This window comes from Antechinus flavipes, chromosome 4, assembly GCF_016432865.1.
Source record: "Antechinus flavipes isolate AdamAnt ecotype Samford, QLD, Australia chromosome 4, AdamAnt_v2, whole genome shotgun sequence".
Taxonomy (NCBI): Eukaryota; Metazoa; Chordata; class Mammalia; order Dasyuromorphia; family Dasyuridae; genus Antechinus; species Antechinus flavipes.
In genome coordinates, this window is record NC_067401.1 from 381758296 (window position 1) to 381778097 (window position 19802).

At 48.9% G+C, this 19802-nt stretch overlaps 1 protein-coding gene across 1 annotated transcript in view; it reads right to left on the reverse strand.

Moving 5' to 3' along the window:
* Positions 1 to 19802, reverse strand: part of SRGAP2 (SLIT-ROBO Rho GTPase activating protein 2) — a 250781-nt gene that overhangs the window by 78840 nt on the left and 152139 nt on the right. The window contains 1 exon segment of the mRNA XM_051998502.1: positions 5525 to 5587. Within this exon segment, the coding sequence (XP_051854462.1) occupies positions 5525 to 5587 (63 nt within the window).

Below are 19802 nucleotides of genomic sequence, written 5' to 3' on the forward strand. Positions count from 1 at the left end.
GTGAGCCGAGTGCTTCAAAAATCAACAAGCTACACAATTAGGGCTTGTTTTGTTGATTGTCTAGACTTAATAAAATGATGGGGAAAATGTTAATAATGATTAAACTTTAAAATCTGTACGATCCTGCACTCCCCAGCTCTAAGCTGGATGTTAAACATTTACCAGAACACTCGTGGGCATGGCTCTCTTCCCATGACACTACACTGCCTCCCTGGCTTTGTTCTTCTAGGAAGCCAGAATTGTTGGAGGAATTATATGCGGGCAGTACTGGAGGAGGAATGATAAATCTGTACTCTGACACTCAAAAGCAATGGAATCTTATGGGCTCGGACTAGGGCTGAGAATAAAGGGAGAGAAAGGAAAAGAGGAAAGATTTGCAGAATATTAAACAGGGGAGCTACTACGGGGAGACCCAGGGAAACAAGGGCTATCACAGGAGAGCCAGGTGACCTCCCCAACGTCATTGTCAAAGGAGAGGAGGGCCTGCTCGCACTCCGGCAGAGCTCGCCCTGCATCCATAGGCCAGGGGAACAGCCGAGTGGTAACGACGGCACCTTGGCTGGGACCCGAGCCCAGGGGGGGGGAAGCTAGAAAGGGTTCCCAAGTGGGCTTCAGGAGCCAGTCTGTCAGTCCTTCCTTACATCTAAAGAATAAACTAAACTAGTCAGAGGGCGTCTGGGGCTCGGGAGGCAGCCGAGATGAGCCTTGAAAGCACATTAAGGTTTGGGTTACATCTCATTTCTGATGCATGATGTTCTAATGTGGGCTTCACCTTACTCTGAACTTTTGCACCATTTTACTTAAGTGCACGAGCTATTCTTTGCTCATGAAGCAGTGGAGACAGTCGGCTCTGTTACAGAAGAAGCTATATTTAAATACCAGAAGCACAGCAGTATTAAAAAGACTTTCTGAATAATTTATATGGCCCTCCAAGTCTCCCAGCAGCCTAGAACGGGGAAAGAGGCATTTATCACACTAGCTGTACAAAGTCAAGGGTATCCAGGACTCGGAGGACCAGAAGCTCGCAGAACCCACGGTGGGAGAGACCTCGGAGGCCACCTGCTCTCCCTACCCCCACCTTGGCCATCTTACAGAGGAGAAACAAGAGAGAGTACCCCAAGGTCATGCAGCAGGACCTGACCCGTCTGACCCCAGGCCAGCCAGTGCAGTCTTTCCTGCTGACATCTGCCCTGACCTAGACCCACTGTGTTCTGTCCAGAGGACTTTGCTGAGATTCCTGGGGCGGGGCAGGCCCCTGATGGTCTTTGCAGTCTGGCAGAGCCCCCCAGGGTGGGATTCTCTGCTCTGCCCGGGGCACACCGACAGGTTTTAGAAGAGGCAGGACTTGAATCCAGGACTTCCTCACTCCTTTTACTATCCATACTTTAATTAATTTGCATTTCCTGGGCACACATTTTGTATTTACTTGACTGTTTACATATTATTTCCCATCACTAGAAAGCGGGATCCTTGCAGGTAATAATTCATGAATGTTTCATTCATAGAATTAAGTGGGTGGTGCAGTGGGCCAGGAGTCAGAAAGACATGAAGCCTCCATCTGTGAACTGGGGAGAACAGCACCCCATCCCAGGGCTGTTGGGAAGATAAAATGAGTAAGCCCTCTGCACACCTTAAAGTGCTAAATAAATGTGACTAGTTGCTACCGTCTCTATCGCCAATGCCCACTGCAGTGTTGGCTCACTCACAGATCCTTAAGCAGTGCTTCTGAAAGCGGCCCTGCAGTAGCTGGGGGTCAGCGCCCCACCCTCCTTACACAAACTGGGACACCAGACTTGAGAAGGCAATGGCAGAGGCCGCAACAGCCCTAGACTAACAGCTCCCCGAGGAGAATTTGCAATGACTACGGTCTCACTAAGAACAGAAGCCCAGCTTCTCTCCTGATCTAGAACTCTTACACTGACCTGAAGGAAACACACACACAGATAATCAGCTACAGAGCGAGGGAGGGGTTAAGGGCGAGAGGAGGAAGTAGTGTGGCTCGGACCCCTGACCCACAGTGGTGAGACCCGGCCCCAGAAAGCCCTAGCTGTGAGTCCTGCCTCCGACATGGGCCTGTGGCAAATCCGTGAGCCTCCCCAGGCACAGAGGAGGTGCCAAGCTGCCTGGGCAGCCGCAGGTCAGCTGCTAAATGGGAGACGGAGCCCAGCAGGCCAAGGGCAGGTCCCAGGGGCTCTGCAAACGGAATGCTACGGAGCCAACTGGACCCATGTGATACAGTTCAGAGAGACATGAACGCCATCCCCGTGCCCCTTAGCCCTCAGGGCAACCAGAGGCCTTGCCAGCAGGGGGGCCACTTTCTTTTTGAACCCCACGGCTTTCTGTGCACAGATCTTTCAACTCACCCAACAATTCTGGTATTCGATCTCTCAAGCTAAGGGCCTTTAGGGGCTTGCCTGTCAAGTCTGTTTTAAAGATCTGCCCTCTGACCGGTGACGGAGGCAGTGAATACCTTGGGGTCTCCCCTGGGGAACAAGGGGCTTTGATTTCAAAGGCATTCTTGGAGAATCACTCTGAAAATGAAAACCACTAAGCCCAAGTGTAAGGACCGCTCAAGTTCATTTGGAAGAAAAGGCATGCAGAGAGAAATATTCTCTGGGGTGACCTGAAACAGTGGTGTGGGAAGGTAGTCTCTGACACCAAATACTGCTTCCCAGAAAACGCTCCTTTGTCAGGCAGAGCCCAGACCCTCAAGCAGGGGCTCTCAAGCCAGTGCCTCCGGCCCCACAGCTCCCTCCTGGGGAACAGAAACAGTCTCGTCTCCTCCCGTCACTGTGCACACTCACACGGACCTCCTCCCCGGAGAGGTCCGATTCACAGGAAACAGCCACGGACCGAAGACACATCGGACCGCTTCCATCAGTGCATCAGAGAGGGCCGAACGGGACCTCAGAAAGATCTGTTCTCACACACGGGAAATGGGGGCCCAGAGAAGGCCCACGGCCAGCTCCAGACCCGGCCAGTTCCGGGGTCGGGTCTCTGGATGCCCAGGCCAGAAATGACTTTTTCCAATTTTTATTTTTCCATGGCCCATCCCTACAAACCAAGTCCTGTGGCTAAGACCGTCACTGAAATCTGAGTCCTGAGTGCCCCTCCTCCCTCCTCAAAAAAGAATGGGGAGGGATATTCCTCCCCGCATCCTTCGGCTCTGCTTCTCTTGCTTATCCTCTAAGGGGGTATGACTGCAGCGTGGCTGGAATCCCAGCTCCTCAACTTTAGACAATTATTATCTCATATGGCTGGGATGGGCCAGTCCCAAATCCATTTCTATCCCCAGGAGAAAATAAGCCTCTTTTCTTCAAAATTTCTAAAGAGCGATGCCATTGGATCCTCAAGGAAGGCTGACTGTGCCCTCCCACTCCCTTGTACAACTGGACAGAGTGCTGGTGAGGCTGCAGGTATTCTCCCGGAGGTGCTCCACACCCAGTGGGTAGTGACCAGGCTAGAGCGCAGGTCTTCCGGCTCCTGTAATCCATCTGATAAGGCCGTAGGATCCTCCGTCAGCTCTTAGGAAAATTTCTGCTTTTGGCCCAAGCAGACCAGAACAATCTGGATCTGGTTCAGGAGAGCACTACACCCAATCCACTCTCATTTTTAGGATGAGTGGCTGGCCTCCATAATTTGCACAAAAACATCTGGTCTTCCCAGCAGCCAACAACAAAACAGCTGGCTAAGGCTGGAGAGAAGAGAGAGGGGGGAGCAAGAAGCCAGAAAGTTTCTCCCTAAACCAAAGTGGCAAAACCCAGGCTTCTCCTCACTTCAGTTCAAGTTCCACTTCGGCCCTTCTCTTCCCGCCCCACTCTCCCCTCCGCCTCCTCCCCAAAAAAAATCCCAACTTTATCATCTCCCATTAGAAGCTCGGACATGGGGAGCAAGGTCTCTTCCTCGACTGCCTGTCCTACCTGCCCTGAGTTAGCATCCTGAAATGAAAACCAAAGGCTTTTTCTACCACTATTCAAGGACTCCTGCCTAGAGTGAGTGGCAAGTTGGGAGATTCCCAGGGTTGCTAAACAAAGATATTTTAAATGATTTTTTTAAGGGCTCAGCTACTGAACAAATGTACTGTTTTCTATCTTGGCAAGTACTTTGCCAGGAGGCTGGAGTAATAGCTCTTCTTAGTGCCTACAAGATACTCTAAAAATAAAGGCAGAAGTAAAAGCTAAACAGACAAAAAGGTCCAGGAAATTCATCCAGTCTGAAAATGGTTCACATCAATATGCTTCTATTTAAAAAAGAAGAAGAAGAAAAGAAGCAGCAAAAAACCAAAAACACCTAGCCTTAATTTCAGCACCTAAACCTATGATCCAAGGAGACTGTTTCTATCTGTGGGGCCTCCAGGCAGCTGAGTCCATACAGCTTTAACTAGGAAAAGAATCCAAAGCCCAAGGAACGGCAACGGGGCTACATCTGCTGACTACATTACCATATTTCCTGGCTGAGCAGTTCACCCATCACAACAGCCCACACCTATGTTGTTAGATGAAGAAAAGAGAATCCTGATTCAACATATTCGGTTCAACAAACACTTATTAAATGCTCATGACCAAGCAAGGCATTCTGAACCCGAATGCAGCTATTCATGTTTCCCTTGCCTTTTCCATGGAGGATAAAAAAGGCATAACAAATAAACAAGTAAATCTGGAAAATCAATCCCCTCCCAAATCAGGATGGGGCAACCTGAAGGACTGACTCCAAGCATGGGTAGAGTCTGTCTGAAGAAGGGACCTTTGGAAAGGAGCCATGCTCAGGATCTAGAAACCTGCCTTGCAATTAAGATGTTGTCTGCAAAAAAGTAGTGATTTCCTTGGGATTTGTGTGTGTGTGTGTGTGTGTGTGTGTGTGTGTGTGTGTGAGAGAGAGAGAGAGAGAGAGAGGGAGAGAGACAGAGACACAGAGAGACAGAAAAAAGAGGGAGAGATAGAGAATAATTAAACAATAATGTTAAAACAATAATTAATGAAACAGTTTGGGAGGAGAGACAAACACACACACATGCACAGCCACACACAAGACCTCCCAGGCAAGCAGGAACATGTATCAGCAACAGGCGTCACACAGCTGAAGGAGATGGCCCTTCAGAACAGAATGTGACTTCTCTTCCTGGCTGGCAATCGGTCTCCTCACTGACTACAGCTCTGAGAATACGATAACGGGGCAATGCATCCCATCAAGCCCAGGGGATCCAGTTTGCTGAGAACAGGGTCAATCATGGTGGAGATGCATTTGTTTCCCCTGGGGCCTGGAGGTGCTCAACCCCCCTCCTCTCTCCCACTCCCACTGACTATGGGTAAGAGATCTTGTGACGAAGTGGGGAGATAGATTATGAGGTGATCCTTGGCTCGAATGAGACTGGAAATGAGACCCAGGAAAGGGAGACGGGAGGTGTGATGTGTGCCCAATGGGGAATATGCCCTCAACCCCAATGCCTGAGGCCACAGCAGTTCTGATGCTGGGATGTGACTGCAGCAGCAAGCTGACAAAGGGCCAAGAAATCCGCTTGATTTACCGAATACAGCTCATTCAAGACCTTCATCAAATCATCCTGGAGCTGCTGGCCGACTTCTTTGCTCTGCAAGGAAAGAAAAACTCAGGTTAATTGGGAAGTGGGAGGAGGGGGATGGCAACAAAGAGAAGGGCAATGCAGGCTCTACAAATAACACAGACTCAATTAGGGCCCATTATTTAACCCAGCAAATCAGATAACCACTCCGATCAGACCCAATTATGGTCAGATTACTCAAGGAGTTTTAATAAAATGAAATGTGCCCTTATCCATAGCAGAGCAGAGGTGATAAGAGTTAGAGGGGAAATGGTTGCAGCCTCTGGTTTTCCAGCTGGTCCCTGGGGAGCCAGGCTTGAGAGCCACATCCTCCCCAGTAACTCCTGTTAGATGGGACCACCTCTCCCTGCCCTACACTGGAGAGCGTTCCAGAGGCCCAGGGAGAGGAGCAGGAGAGGGATGGACCCGAGGAGCACATAAACATGTGAGGATTTCAAATGGACCTTCCACCAAATGATCTAGTAACAACATTTACTAAGTGCCAGGTAACACAGCAGATGGTATGCTTCAAAAAGCAGACATCCTTATTCTCAAGCGCTCCCACAGCCCTAACACCAGCTAGGAAAACTCCTTGGGAAATGGGGCTGTGTCTCTTTGCTTTGTTTCAGTCAGTTTTCAGTATGAGACTCTGCCAACAGGAGATCTCAATAATAATGACTGGCATATGGGTTTATGTTAGGCTGGATACGTTTGGGAGTTTCCAAATATTGCTCATGACCAAGGGCAGAACATAAGCTGTGGTTATTGCCACACAATGTCCTTGCACAGTTCTTTCCGATGTCTTGTCATGCAATAATAGTAATAATAATAATGGCTGGCATTAGCACTTTATGTATGTGATCTTATTTAATTCTCACAACAATCCTGGGAAATGGGTGATATTTGTATCATCACCATTTTATAGACTGACTTGCTCAATGTCCACAGTAGAATTTGAATTTGGGTCTTCTTGATTCCATACTTAACACTCTCTGCACTGTGCCATCTAGTTGCCTGACTTGAAATATCATGTATCCTTCTCTGTGGCCCATGGATAGCACCCCTCTTCTTACTCGAAGGCTTTCAGGACATTTCTCCCCACCCCACCCCACCCTCCTTCCCCAACACATACTATAATTGTATAGAATTAGAATGTTAGAATAGAGGGACAATAGAAATGATTTAGAACTGGGAGGGACCTAGATCCTGTAGTTCAAGCCTTCCATGGTTCAGAAGAGGAAAGATGGAAGCCCAGCTCCCAGGGAGCTTCACTACCTTGCTGAAGGTCATACCAGCATCTGTTCACCACAGAAATGGTGGGATCCCTAGATGACACAGATTAATGAAACTGTATTTTGTATTGATCAGACTTTTCACCCTTATTAATGACCACGTCCACACTCAAGCTTTCCTGAATTACAGCTCATATCCAGCTATCTGCTGAATTTCTCTAGAGGTTTGTACTACCTAGCTATAGTGTGGTCTCCTTTTTAGAGAAGGAAAAAGACCTTAAAAGCCATTAGCAATACATGCTAGTTTCCACTGCTAGTGTTTTTCAGGGAAAGGAAGAAAGGAAGAGAAATTAAGGCCAGAGAAGAGCCAACTAGGAATCCTTGCATCCCATATTAAATTCTCCTTTCCTCAAGCTTTCAGATCCAGGATGGCAGCAGACCATGGAAATCAGGTCGCGAGCCCTAGTAGCATATTACTACAAGATTTTCCATTTACAGATCTCATCTCTTCTTTATTTTTCCAACATCCCAAGCAAACACTAATCGTGTATTAGAGCTTTTCTCTGATATGGGCATTTATACAAGAAGAACATATAAAGGAATGGGGCTGGGGGAGAAGAGAGGGAGAGAAGAAAGGAGGGAGAGGGAAAGGGGGAAGAGGAAAGGAAGGGAAAGAGGAAACAGAGGGAAAGGGGGGAAAGAAGGAAGTAAAAGCCACACTTTGAGTACTGAGTGCTGACTGCCAAGTCCAGGGGAGCAGGAGATGAGACAGGTTGGCATTCTATTAATAGGCCCAGTGAAGGGAAAAGTCCTCAATTCATCTGCTCTGCCAGCTTCTTGTTCTCTTACACACACACATACACACACAAAGCCCCAGCTGCTAACAGTGCCTCTCCCCCTCTCGGCCCAGCTTAGCTCCCAGACAGAGGATGCTCCTGGCAGAGGGAGCTGCCCCGTGAGCCAGGAACACGGCAAGTCATGACCCCAGCTTCCTTTATTCATTAGGTAGAGCCTTCTTTTCAAAGGGCACAGAAGGGAGGCATCACACGGGGCATGAAGAGAGAACAAGAGCAGCAGGCGGGAGGGCCCGGGACACCTACAAACTGGGGGACCCGGCTCCGAGGCGAGTGTGCTTTGGCTCCGAGTCTCTCGGCCGCTCAGTTTTTCCATCTGCAAGGAGGCTGGACAAAGAGCTCTTCCAGCTCTAAAATTCAATGACTCTGATCTGCTGCCAGGATTCACTAGTCAATGTTGCTTTATCAACTGATTTACTTCTCAGCGCTGCAGTGGGAGGCAACAAACAAGTTTCCTTTGCCTGTCAAGAAGGAAGGCCTCGGGAAGGGCTTTCCAAGCTGACATTCCTATTGTTTCTACCATTCTTCCAAGAGCCTCAGTCACTAGAACAAGCCACACCACTGGTGCTGGCAGATCTCAGGGCTGGAGGGTCAGAAAGCCCCGGCTTCAAATCCCTCCCGATGCTTGGGTGCTTTGTGATCCTCTCGAACCTCAGTTTCCCCCTTTGTGAGCAGGGTGGGAACAGCACCCGGCTCAGGGGCTGTGGCGAGGGCAAATGAGATAAGGCCCTACACAGACAGCGAATCTCCGTGTCTGTCCCCTCCAGCCTGGGGAGGGAAGCAAGGCCAAGTGACTCATCCCTCTGCAGCCACAGAGTTAGGGGCCGGGGCAGGATATGGGGCTTCCCACCCTATCGCTCTCCAGCCTCAGGGGCAGCTGCCCCTCACCATCTCCTTTTTTTTTTTACCTCAGAGGTTACGGGAAAAGGCTCCGGTTCCCTTTGTCCTGTTATTCAAGCCTGTGGTTCACATCATTACATCCCATAGTACAGGGAAAGAAAAAAAGGGGAAAAAAGTAGAACCAACAAAATCGTAATCAGTAGCGGTTTCCCTTGTGTCCAGGCTATGGGGGGAAGAAGCCTCCCGATGATATTCCTGTGAACAGGCTGCCAAAGCAGACCGTTCCCTTCCTCAGTGCCCCATGGAGGACATTACAGGGCCGGACCGGGAGATGCCCTGGTAACTCTAGCCCACCGGAGAGGCAAGCCTGCAGTACTGAGGGAGCAGCCAAAGTCTCTCTCCTCTCAGAGGGCCAAAGGGAGGGCCCTGAAGTTTGCTAGGTCAAAAACCTTACACTCGTGCATCTTGGGGGACCCAGTGGCTCCCCTGCCCCCCGTGCTGCAGTCAGGCTTCTGTGTCGGCCTCCGTTGGGGTTTAATAAAGAAGTTGAAGGGGACCCCACCCAAAGACAAGAGGGGTATTTATTGGCCTTCCCTCCTCCCAACAAAACCTGCTGAAGCCTTGTATGTTAACACAATGGATACTGTAAAGCCCTCTTCCTTCCCCATTAAAAAAAAGCAAGATATTGGGCAGGGAAGAAAAGGAAGAGAATAAACAGAACTGTCTTTGTGTGCTATCACACAACATGCATCTCTTTTCTTTTTAAAACTTCTTGGAAGAGAATGAGTCATCTAAACATTGCAGGAAACCAAAGAGAAGGAGGGGAAAAATTACTTTGGGCAAAACTCTTTTTTGAATGTTTTCATAGTAACCTTAGCCTGGAAAAAAAAAAAAAAAAGAGCCTAAATTTAGAGCTGAAGATGTGGAATATTTAACAATGCTCATTCTGAGGGATAGGAAATGAAATGATGTGGACGCACTAGAGCCTTTTATTCTGAAGCTCTCGCCTGCTGGGGCAGTTCTGGCCAAGTGCAGGCCTTGGCCTGTGCCAGTCCGCTCACTGCTGAGGTGTGGCTGCCTGACAGGGAGGCTCCTGCTCATCCTGCGCCATTATGGGGACGGGAGGGGGCCCAGGTCTCCCACAAAGCCCTCCAACCAGTATTTCCAACAGGCCGCTGCTCATCGCCAGCTGGACTGCCCCACCATTTAAAATTGTGTTTGCCCTCTTCCTGCCCAACTCTTACCCCTTCCCAACTTTCCTTGTATTGGGGCACGGGATCAAGAGCAAGTGACATTTTCCTCTCAATTCACCAAGGCCCTTATAGCCTTGGAATCAGCTCTGACTTTCCTCACGGGGAACTAGCTGCCAGGTCCTGCTGGTTTTATTTCTGTAATGTCTCACTTTTGTCCTCTTCTCTTAAATTCTATTACTCTGTTGCTCAGGCTCTCACTTCTTTTCACCTAGATCCAGGATTCTTATTTCTGTTGGTTTTTTCTATTAGAGCTTTTTATTTTCAAAACATGTGCATAGGTAGTTTTCAACATTCACCCTTGCAAAACCTTGTGTTCCAAATTTTTTTCTCCCTCCCTTCTCCCCATTCCTTCCCCCAGACGGCAAGTAATCCAATATAGGTTAAACATGTACAATTCTTCTATGCATATTTCCACAATTATCATATTACACAAGAAAAATCAGATCAAAAAGGCAAAAAACAAAACAAAAAGCAATCAAACAACAACAAAAAGAGTGAAAATACTATGTTGTAATCCACACTCAACCCCCACAGTTTCTCTCTGGGTGCAGATGGCTATCCATCACAAGACCACTGGAACTAGCTTGAATCACCTCATTGTTGAAAAGTGATATCCACCCTGAGATACCACTACATACCTGTCAGATTGGCTAAGATGTCAGGAAAACATAAAGATAAATGTTGGAGGGGATGTGGGAAAACTGGGATACTAATGCATTGTTGCTGGAGTTGTGAACTGATCCAACCATTCTGGAGAGCAATCTGGAATTATGCCCAAAGGGCTATCAAACTATGCATGACCTTTGATCCAGCTGTGTCTCTATTGGGTCTGTACCCCAAAGAAATTTTAAAGAAGGGAAAGGGACCTGTATGTGCACGAATGTTTGTGGCAGGTCTGTTTGTAGTGGCCAGAAACGGGAAAATGAATGGATGCCCATTAATTGAAGAATGGTTGGGTAAATTATGGTATGTGAACGTTATGGAATATTATTGTTCTGTAAGAAATGACCAGCAGGATGAATACAGAGAGGACTGGCGAGACTTACATGAACTGATGCTAAGTGAAATGAGCAGGACCAGGAGATCATTACTTCAACAACAATACTATATGAGGATCAATTCTGACGGACGTGGCCATCTTCAACAATGAGAGGATCCAATTCAATTACAATTGATCAGTGATGAACAGAACCAGCTACACCCAGAGAAAGAACACTGGGAAATAAGTGTGGACCACAACATAGCATTTACACTCTTTCTATTGTTGTTTGCTTGCATTTTTGTTTTTCTTTCCAGGTTATTTTTACCTTCTTTCTAAATCCAATTTTTCTTGTGTAACAAGAGAACTGTATAAATATGTACATATATATATTGTATTTAAGATATACTTTAACAGGTTTAACATGTATGAGACTGCCTGCCATCTAGAGAAGGGGGTGGAGGGAAGGAAGGGAAAAGTTGGAACAGAGGTGTTTGTTTGCAAGGATCGATGTTGAAAAATTACCCAGGCATATGTTCTGTCAATAAAAAGCTATAATGATTTTAAAAAAATCTATATATTAAAAAAAAAAGAGCCATGTCTATCAGAATTGATCATCATATATAGATCCAGGATTCGTTAAAAAAAAGAAAAAAGCTCATGAAAGCCAGGTTAATATTTTGATAATCATATTTCAGTATAATTGGTTTCCTCTATAATCCAGGTACTTCATTTCATTCATTTAAAAGCATAATTCTGAGAAGAGGTCCCAGATTTTTGCAGGGTCCAAGATACAAAAAAGCTTAAGAACCCCCAAACTCTATTACTGCAATTGTTCTCCTAAGAAGCCTCAGGGCTTCTTAAACTTTTTCCACTTGAGATCCTTTTTCATTTGAGAAATTTTGACATGACTCTGGGTATATAGGTATATAAAAAAGGTAGACAAATCAAGCATTTTCTGATAATAAGCCATAAAGAAATTTGTTTTAAAATAATTCTTTCATATATCTATAATTTCATCATTAATTATTAAAGATGAAAGCAAATTTGCACACGAATGAGAAGGATTTGCTTGAATTTTTTTTTCATAAAGAATTTTTACACAAAGAATTAAATCTTGGTGAAATATTTGATCTTTTACTGTTGGCAAATTTTTCTCAACCCTCACATTCAGTTATGCAATCCTATATGGGATCATGAGCCACAATTTAAGAAGTCTTGCTCTAACTGATTTTTTTGACTATCTTCGGATTATCTTCTATTGCTTCTCTACTCTAGTACTGCCTATATAATCTTTCATGATACCTCTTCTCTACTCAAAAACCTTCAAGACAGTCACATTACCAATTATGACTGGCATTCAAAGCTCTATTTAGTCTGGCCCAGTTTTCTCTCTTTCCAATCCCTATGAACACATACCTGACATTTCAGACAAAAGGCCACTTCCAACACTCTTAGAATCTCTGCCCATTGCCAACTTCATTGCTTTGCTTGAGCAGTCCCACAGGTTTTCAACAAACAGGGCACCAAATGACCATCTCTGTTGGCTGAAGTCTCTCTCTTCCTAGAAGGTCCAACTAAGATTCCCCCTTCTCCATGAAACCTTCCCTAATTACTCCTTCCCTCTCATCCCTAAATAAAATATTTTTTCTCTCCTCTAAATTTAACTTTCATGGCTCTGGCTTCTATTATATTCTAGTTTGTACTATACTATACTTAGTTACGTAAAATTGTAAATCCAATCTGCCTCCACCACTTTTACACTAGGAATTCTTTGTAGTACGTTGTTAATAAAGCTTTGCTGATTCACTGAAAGGAACTGGACATCCTTAGCCTCTGGAAGGGATGGCAGCTTTCTTATGGTATTTAAATGGCTGAGGTGGGGTGGGGAGAAGGGGCAAAAGATTTATTATGTTTGACTCCAAAGGGCCAAACTATGGAAGATACAGACAAGGGAAAAAGAGCCAAATTTGGGATTGATGTCAAGAAATATTTTGGAGCCATGAGAGCTGTCCAGGATTAGAATGAGTTTGAGAGGTGGGGACTTTTCCTCCTGGAAGTCTTGAAGCCACACTGGACATTTCTTCCTTAACCTTCCTATTGCTGCCACATTTCAAAATACAAGGAATTCAGAGAGTTGGCTGAATGAGAGAGACCTCAGGATCACCCAATCACGGATTTTGAGAGCGGGAGTAGCCCCATACATGAAAGGAGTCCTTGAGCATACCTGACTCTGGGACCACCTGCTTCCTTTTCCAAATATAGGCTTTTTCCCCAGTAACCTTTGAAATCTATCATCATTTACAATGCAAAAATTAATAACAGTAATTCCCATTTACATAGTGCCTTGTGCTTTATGAGGCACTTTCTTTACCATTCCATAACTCCCTTCACTGTGAAGCAGGTAGTCCCTGTGGTATCCTGTTTATATGAAAGAGGAAAGGAGACTCCTTTTCTACAGCCTGTAGTGAGAACTAATTTCGGTCCTGTCCCGAGGCGAGTCTGTCAGCAGGTAGAAACAGTAAAGCCATTGAGGTCCTGCCCCATTAGCCGGTGTCAGCATTTTCCCAAAACAGAATCCACTTGTCAAGGGCACATAGTTCTACCAAGGCTGGGCTTTTAGAAAAGGTGGTTCTGAGCCCAGTTAAAACCACAATTTCTCCACGTAAAAACTGGAAAGATCTTTACGAATTTCATAAGAAGTGACATGGGCCCTCTTGTAAGCCTCCGCACTTGAGCAAAGTGACACCAGAAATAGGAGGACTGATTTAAGGCCACTGCTTCAAAATGGTCAAGACTTGGCAGGCTGGCAATTCCCTCCGGCCTTCCAGCAGGAAGGAAAGGCCCAAGCGCAGACCTTTCGTGCGCAGGGCCATGACGACCGTGTCCTTCTCTCCCCAGTTCGGGCACTCAGACTCAATCAATAGTGACTGATTAGCCGTCCGTCTGCCTGCAGCCAGCGACAGAAGAGCTGGAATGGGGGAAAGGTGGGATGGAGAAATGACACATCTGGCGTGTTAGCTTAAGAAGCACACCCAGCTCCTGCTCAGACTGTCTTTAGGATGCACTGATTGGAGACAGCATGACATATACATCTGTGTGTGGAGTGCACGCACACACACGTGTGTATATGCAGAAATATGGACTTTCCCACGCATCTATATACACACGTGCACACACTAACTGTATGTATCATCTGTTGTGCGTATATGCACACACATCTTTATGCAAACACACGTCTATATAAAACAAACAATAAACTCCCACATGTATACAAAAAGCACACACACATATCTATGAATGCAGTACATGTATATATGTAAACATGCAAAAACACGCATGCCTTCCTAAAGACGCAGACATACACACATATCGATATCCAGACCCAGATGGGGCCTCCCAAAAGTCTGAGTCTTTTTCAGATTTAGCACTCTGAAGGGTACAGAAGTTTTTCAGTCAGTACATTTGAAGCTTTAATAGCACTGACTTTTTTAAAATCCTGCATATATAGATAGGACCTGTTTGTGTGATGAAAGAAATTTCAACTTGAATTCACTGGATCATAGCTCCGCATGAATCTCACGAGCCACCTGGTCAAGCTGCTTTGCTTGACAGATGAGGAAACGGAGTCCCGGAGAGGCTGAGGGCTTGGCCCCAGCTCACCCCGGCTGTCTCATTCCCCTCTGCCTTTGGAGCCAGTGACCTTCCCGCGCCACGTCGGTTCTGCCGAGGGAATGTGTGAGCTCCCTCAGTCAGGTTCCCAACAGCCGGCACCACCGGCTCCATCGCAGGCCCCCTGCTGAGTACTCACAAACAGCCTGGGAAGGCAGGCGCGGAGAGAGGGGCTGGGGCCGCCGGGTCCCAGAGTCACCAGGACCCCGCCACGCGCCCCGTTTTACAGGCGGTGGGGAGCAGAGGCGGGAGGAGCCATTTCTGCCAAGGTTGGGGAGGTAACGAGAGAGCCGGAAGCCTCCCACTGACCCTTTCCAGGTTCGGAATCCCTGCGGCTCCTTCTCCTGCCGGACGGCCCCCCCTCAGAGGCAGCAGGGGTGCCTGCTGGCCCGTCCCCTCTCCGTGGGCTCCAGAGTGGCCACGGGCACTAGGAGAGGGACTCGATCGGACGTGGGCGCCCCTCTCTGTCCGCGTGGCACCCAGCATGGCCGCTGGCTTGGCCCAGGCCCGGATGGCGCTCCCTCCTCGGCCCCACCTCTGGGTCTCCGGCAAAGCCTAGCTCATCCCCCTCCTCCTGCGCAGCCTGCCCAGGGGTCTGCCTGTTGCCTGCCCCTAGACGGGGAGACTGCGGGGGGGGGGGGTTGTTTCACCCTTCCTGTATCCCCACAGGGCCTGATGCTTAGGAGGTGCTTAAGAAAGATTTGCTGACTGACTCAATATTGCCTTTTGTCAAACAGTCAATTTTTCCCAAGGTTCCCTCAGTAAAACAGAAAATTTAATAATTACTCTGGGAAACAGGTGAGAAAAAAGTGAAAAGCATGGGGGGGGGGGAACAATAATCACAGCTGAGACGGCCATAGAACTTGGAGACTGATAAAGTGCTTTACAGTTACACAGAAACAACGCCATGAGGCTGTCGGAGAGCCACAGACTGTCCAGCCCACCGGCTGACGTTACAGGTGAGCAATCTGAGGCCCGGGGGCGCTAAGTGGACAAGGCTAGCAAGCGTCAGGCAGGATTTGAATCCGGGTTTTTCAGGGTGTATGTGTGCTGCTCCTTCTATTATGGAGAGAATTACTGTCTCATCATTCAGACAGATTAGACAGTAGCCGAGCAACCGGGAACTACTGGGCGAGAACTTAAATGCAGCTGAAAGCCCTCCACTATATAATTCAATCCGACCCAAGCAGCCTTTATTGAGCACTTCCCATGGGCACGCTCGTGGGCTGGCACACACCCTGCGCCAGGGAACCAAACCTGCGCGCTGCTGCTGTTCAGCTGCACTCCCGAGACTGAAGTGGAGTTTCTTTCTCCAACTCATTTCACAGAGGAGGAAACTGAGGCAAACAGGGTGAAGTGCCTTGCCCAGAGTCCCCCAGTAGTAAATCTCCGAGGCCAGCTTTCTGGCTCCAAGTCTGGGGCTAACCACTGTACTCCTAGCTGCCTCACCCCGTGCCCAGGTCAGCGTGCCCGAGAGTCTGGGCAGGGAGAGCGCTCTAATAAGGAGAGGGAGAAAGGACACGACTGCTTGTCAATGGGCTGCGGTGTCCTGGAAAGGGGACCCTTTTTTCCTCGAGCACATTTGTTTCTGTCTAGAACCATTTCAGAAAGGGATTTCCCCGTGCTCCGAACGTGGCCAAGCATGACAGGAGCCCGTTCCCCTGGGGGAGCTCCTCTCCGGGCTGACAGCTGGTACGCGGGGCACCTGCGGGCCTGCCTTCCCGGCTCGGAGCGGGCTCCCACCGCACTGCAGGGGCCTATGCTGTGTGGGGAAGGAGACAGGAAGAGGGAGCAGAGGGGCCGCTTCCTCCCTGCATATTCTGGCCAGGGGGTCTTGCTCTTAGCCTCAGGCAATTTCCATTTCTCCCTCCTGGGGATGCGCCCAGCAGGCTACAGAGGTACCTAGAGTAGATTTTGCTTGGGGAGTGGGCGTCACTGCTGGGAAAGGGCAAATAAAGCCCCCCAACCAGACCGTCTTTAAAGCACACATTGTTCCTTTCCCAGCAGCAGGGTCCGTGGGTGAGGAGTCAGCCACCGCGAGCTCCGTGGCACGCCACTAGCCCTTGCCGGGGAGGGCAGGGGCCAGCAGCCGGTGTTGCCTCCAGTGCCCAGAACTCTTCCGGGATCAATGTTTCTGGCTCCTGAGGATCTGGAGCTGGAAGGGCAGGACCAGCCTGAGCCTGCACAGGTATAGAGCCTCACAGCAGGAAGAGCAGCCAGACCCTCTGCCCCGCTGCTTCCCATTAGCCTGAAGGGCCCGCTGCTTCCTGGTCCCAATGGCTGAAGGGCTAACCAGACAGAGGGGGATGAGCACAAAGGCAGGGTGGGACACAGGGACCGTGAGAAAGAGAAGTCTTTTGGCAACCCAAGGGGGCAGCTGAGGACCCCGGGGAGACGGCCATGGCTCCCTGAGCCGGGGCTGGAGGAGGCCGGCAGGTAGGAGAGCTTCTCTGAGAAGAGGAAGACGCTGGGAGAAAGCAGAGTGCCAGCCCTGTCCTGGGCCCAGTCCCTGGGCCTGGGGAAACTGCTGATTAAATCCTTCAGAGGAACCAGGAGCACCGCCATCAGAGAGGGGCCCGAGATGTGCTTCTGGAGCTGCTGGGGAGAATCCTCCTGCAAGGCCGGACTGGAGGAGGAGCGGGGAAGGGAGGGCTCTGGGTGGGCTAAAAGTGGCGGGTTTTAGCCCCCTGCCCTCACTGCAGGGGAAGCAGAAAGTCACGCAGAGGGACTACTAGCTGATGATGCCATCTCCCTGGGGACCAAATCCATTTGAGTCTTTGGAAAACGGGGATCAAGTTTCTTCCACTAAGGGAGAGCAGCAGCATGTATTGCCTGTCTGTCCTAACCCGTTCCTCAAGCTCCCTGACTCTTCAGTGGATGTTCCCTGAGGACATGGACTATGCAGGGGACCCTGTGACAATAAAGATCCTCAGATCTGCCCCAGCTGGTCACAGGCCGGTCACCTCATCTACGGAAGCCTCACTTGCCTCAGCTGCAGGAGGAGAACCACAGGTGTGGGAACGAAAAGGGCCTTAGGGGTCGCCAGGTTCAAACTCCCCAACTACAGACGGGGAAACTGAGGACCGGGGAAGAGGCTTGCCCAGTCCCACCCTGGCCCGTGGCTGGGCGCTGCCGGGAAGGAAGTGTGTGCAGAGGCAGAGGAACCAGAGCTGCTTTAGGAACAGGCACCAGCCAGGCCAGGTTGCTGTCCAGCCCCTCTCAGCTCCCAGACAGGGTGAGCTAGGATTTCTGTTCCTACAAAGGCCCTTCAGAGGTAAGGATGAACCTGGGCCTGTAACCACAGCTCCCCTTTACATTCTGTGGGGCTTTTCTGACACCACAAACCACCGAGGAGCTGACGGGGCGGGGGAGGGAGGCCGTCCCCCCAGGGCCAACAAAAAGAGCTCCCCAGAACAGCTGCAGTGCTTCAGGGGAGATGGGGAGAAGCGTGTTAGGGTCCTCCAAAATCACTTCCATCGGACAAAAAATCAAGCTCCCACAAGTGCGAAGTGCTGGGGGGACAATGACCAACAATGAAACGTATATCCTTGGGGGAGGGGAGGCAGAAAAACACAGAGATAGACACAGACCCACAGACAGAAAGCTGAGACAGACAGAGACAAAGACAGAGACAGAGGCACAGACAGACAAAAAGAGAGACAGAGAGAGAAGAGACACAGAGACAGAGACAGACAGAGAGACAGAGAGAGAAAGAGACACAGAGACAGAAAAACAGAGACAAAGACAGAGACGGAGCACAGACAGACAAAAAGAGAGACAGAGAGAGAAAGAGACACAGAGACAGAAAGACACAGAGAGACAGAGACAGAAAAACAGAGACAAAGACAGAGACGGAGGCACACACAGACAAAAAGAGAGACAGAGAGAGAAAGAGACACAGAGACAGAAAGACACAGAGAGAGAGAGACAGAAAAACAGAGACAAAGACAGAGACGGAGGCACACACAGACAAAAAGAGAGACAGAGACAGAGAAAGAAAGAGACACAGAGACAGAAAGACACAGAGAGACAGAGACAGAAAAACAGAGACAAAGACAGAGACGGAGGCACAGACAGACAAAAAGAGAGACAGAGAGAGAAAGAGACACAGAGACAGAAAGACACAGAGAGAGAGAGACAGAAAAACAGAGACAAAGACAGAGACGGAGGCACACACAGACAAAAAGAGAGACAGAGAGAGAAAGAGACACAGAGACAGAAAGACACACAGAGAGACAGAGACAGAAAAACAGAGACAAAGACAGAGACGGAGGCACACACAGACAAAAAGAGAGACAGAGAGAGAAAGACACAGAGACAGAAAGACACAGAGAGACAGAGACAGAAAAACAGAGACAAAGACAGAGACGGAGGCACAGACAGACAAAAAGAGAGACAGAGAAAGAAAGAGACACAGAGACAGAAAGACACAGAGAGAGAGAGACAAATAGAAAGAGAAACAGAGACAGACAGAGACAGACAGAGAGACAGAGACAAAGACAGATAGAGACAGACAGAAGGGGCCACAGAGACAGAGAAAGACTGAGGCAAAAAGACAGACAGAGAGACAGAGACAGCTACATACACAAGGATACAAGAATACAAAACCACAAACAGTTAACAGGGCAGAAATACCTAGTATTTAGCACCAACATTTGTCCGGTGCTTTAAACAAAGCACTTTATGACTTCATTTCCTCCTTGGGACAACCTAAGAGACAGGTGCTATTGTCACCCCCATTAGACAGATGAGGAAAAGGCCGGGGGTGACTTGCCCGGGGTCCCACAGCTGGGGAGGGTCTGGAATCCCCTGAGAACTCAGCTCCTTCTGTCTGGCCACTGGGAGAGTTGGGGGCCAGGGAAGGCTTTGTGAAGAAGGCGGTACCAGACAGGGGGGGATGGCTAGTCCAGTCAGGGAATAAAAGGAGGAACAAGTGAGTGAAGGAAGGAAAAACCCTTACTAGGTGTTCACATGGCCGGGAGGGAGAGAGCCTTGGAGTAGAGGGCAGGGAGAGACTAGTCAAGCAAAAAGAACAAGCGCAGCGAGCTTTGAGCTGGCGGTGCCGCCGAGTCCAGAGAAGGGGCCAGGCGCTGACCCGGAGCCTGGAGCTGCTTGGGGGGGCGGGTGCTGAGGGAGGCAAGGTCCCCTGTTCTTTGTAAAGTCTAAAAATGCTGGTCTCCAAGAGATCCTGTCAGTGGAATGGAGGCTGAGGTTGGCCACAGGATGCAGGGTCGGTGGTTCCTGGGGGAGAGACGGGGGGCACCTGCCCTCCCCTTCCAATGAGCCTTCCAGAGGAGTGCTCCCCATCTTTTTTTGTGACCCCTCCAGCGTCCAGTGAAGCTGAGGCACTTCTTAAATATGATTTAAAACCAGGGAAGGGAACGCTTAATTTTATTGAGGGCTTAGTGGAAATGG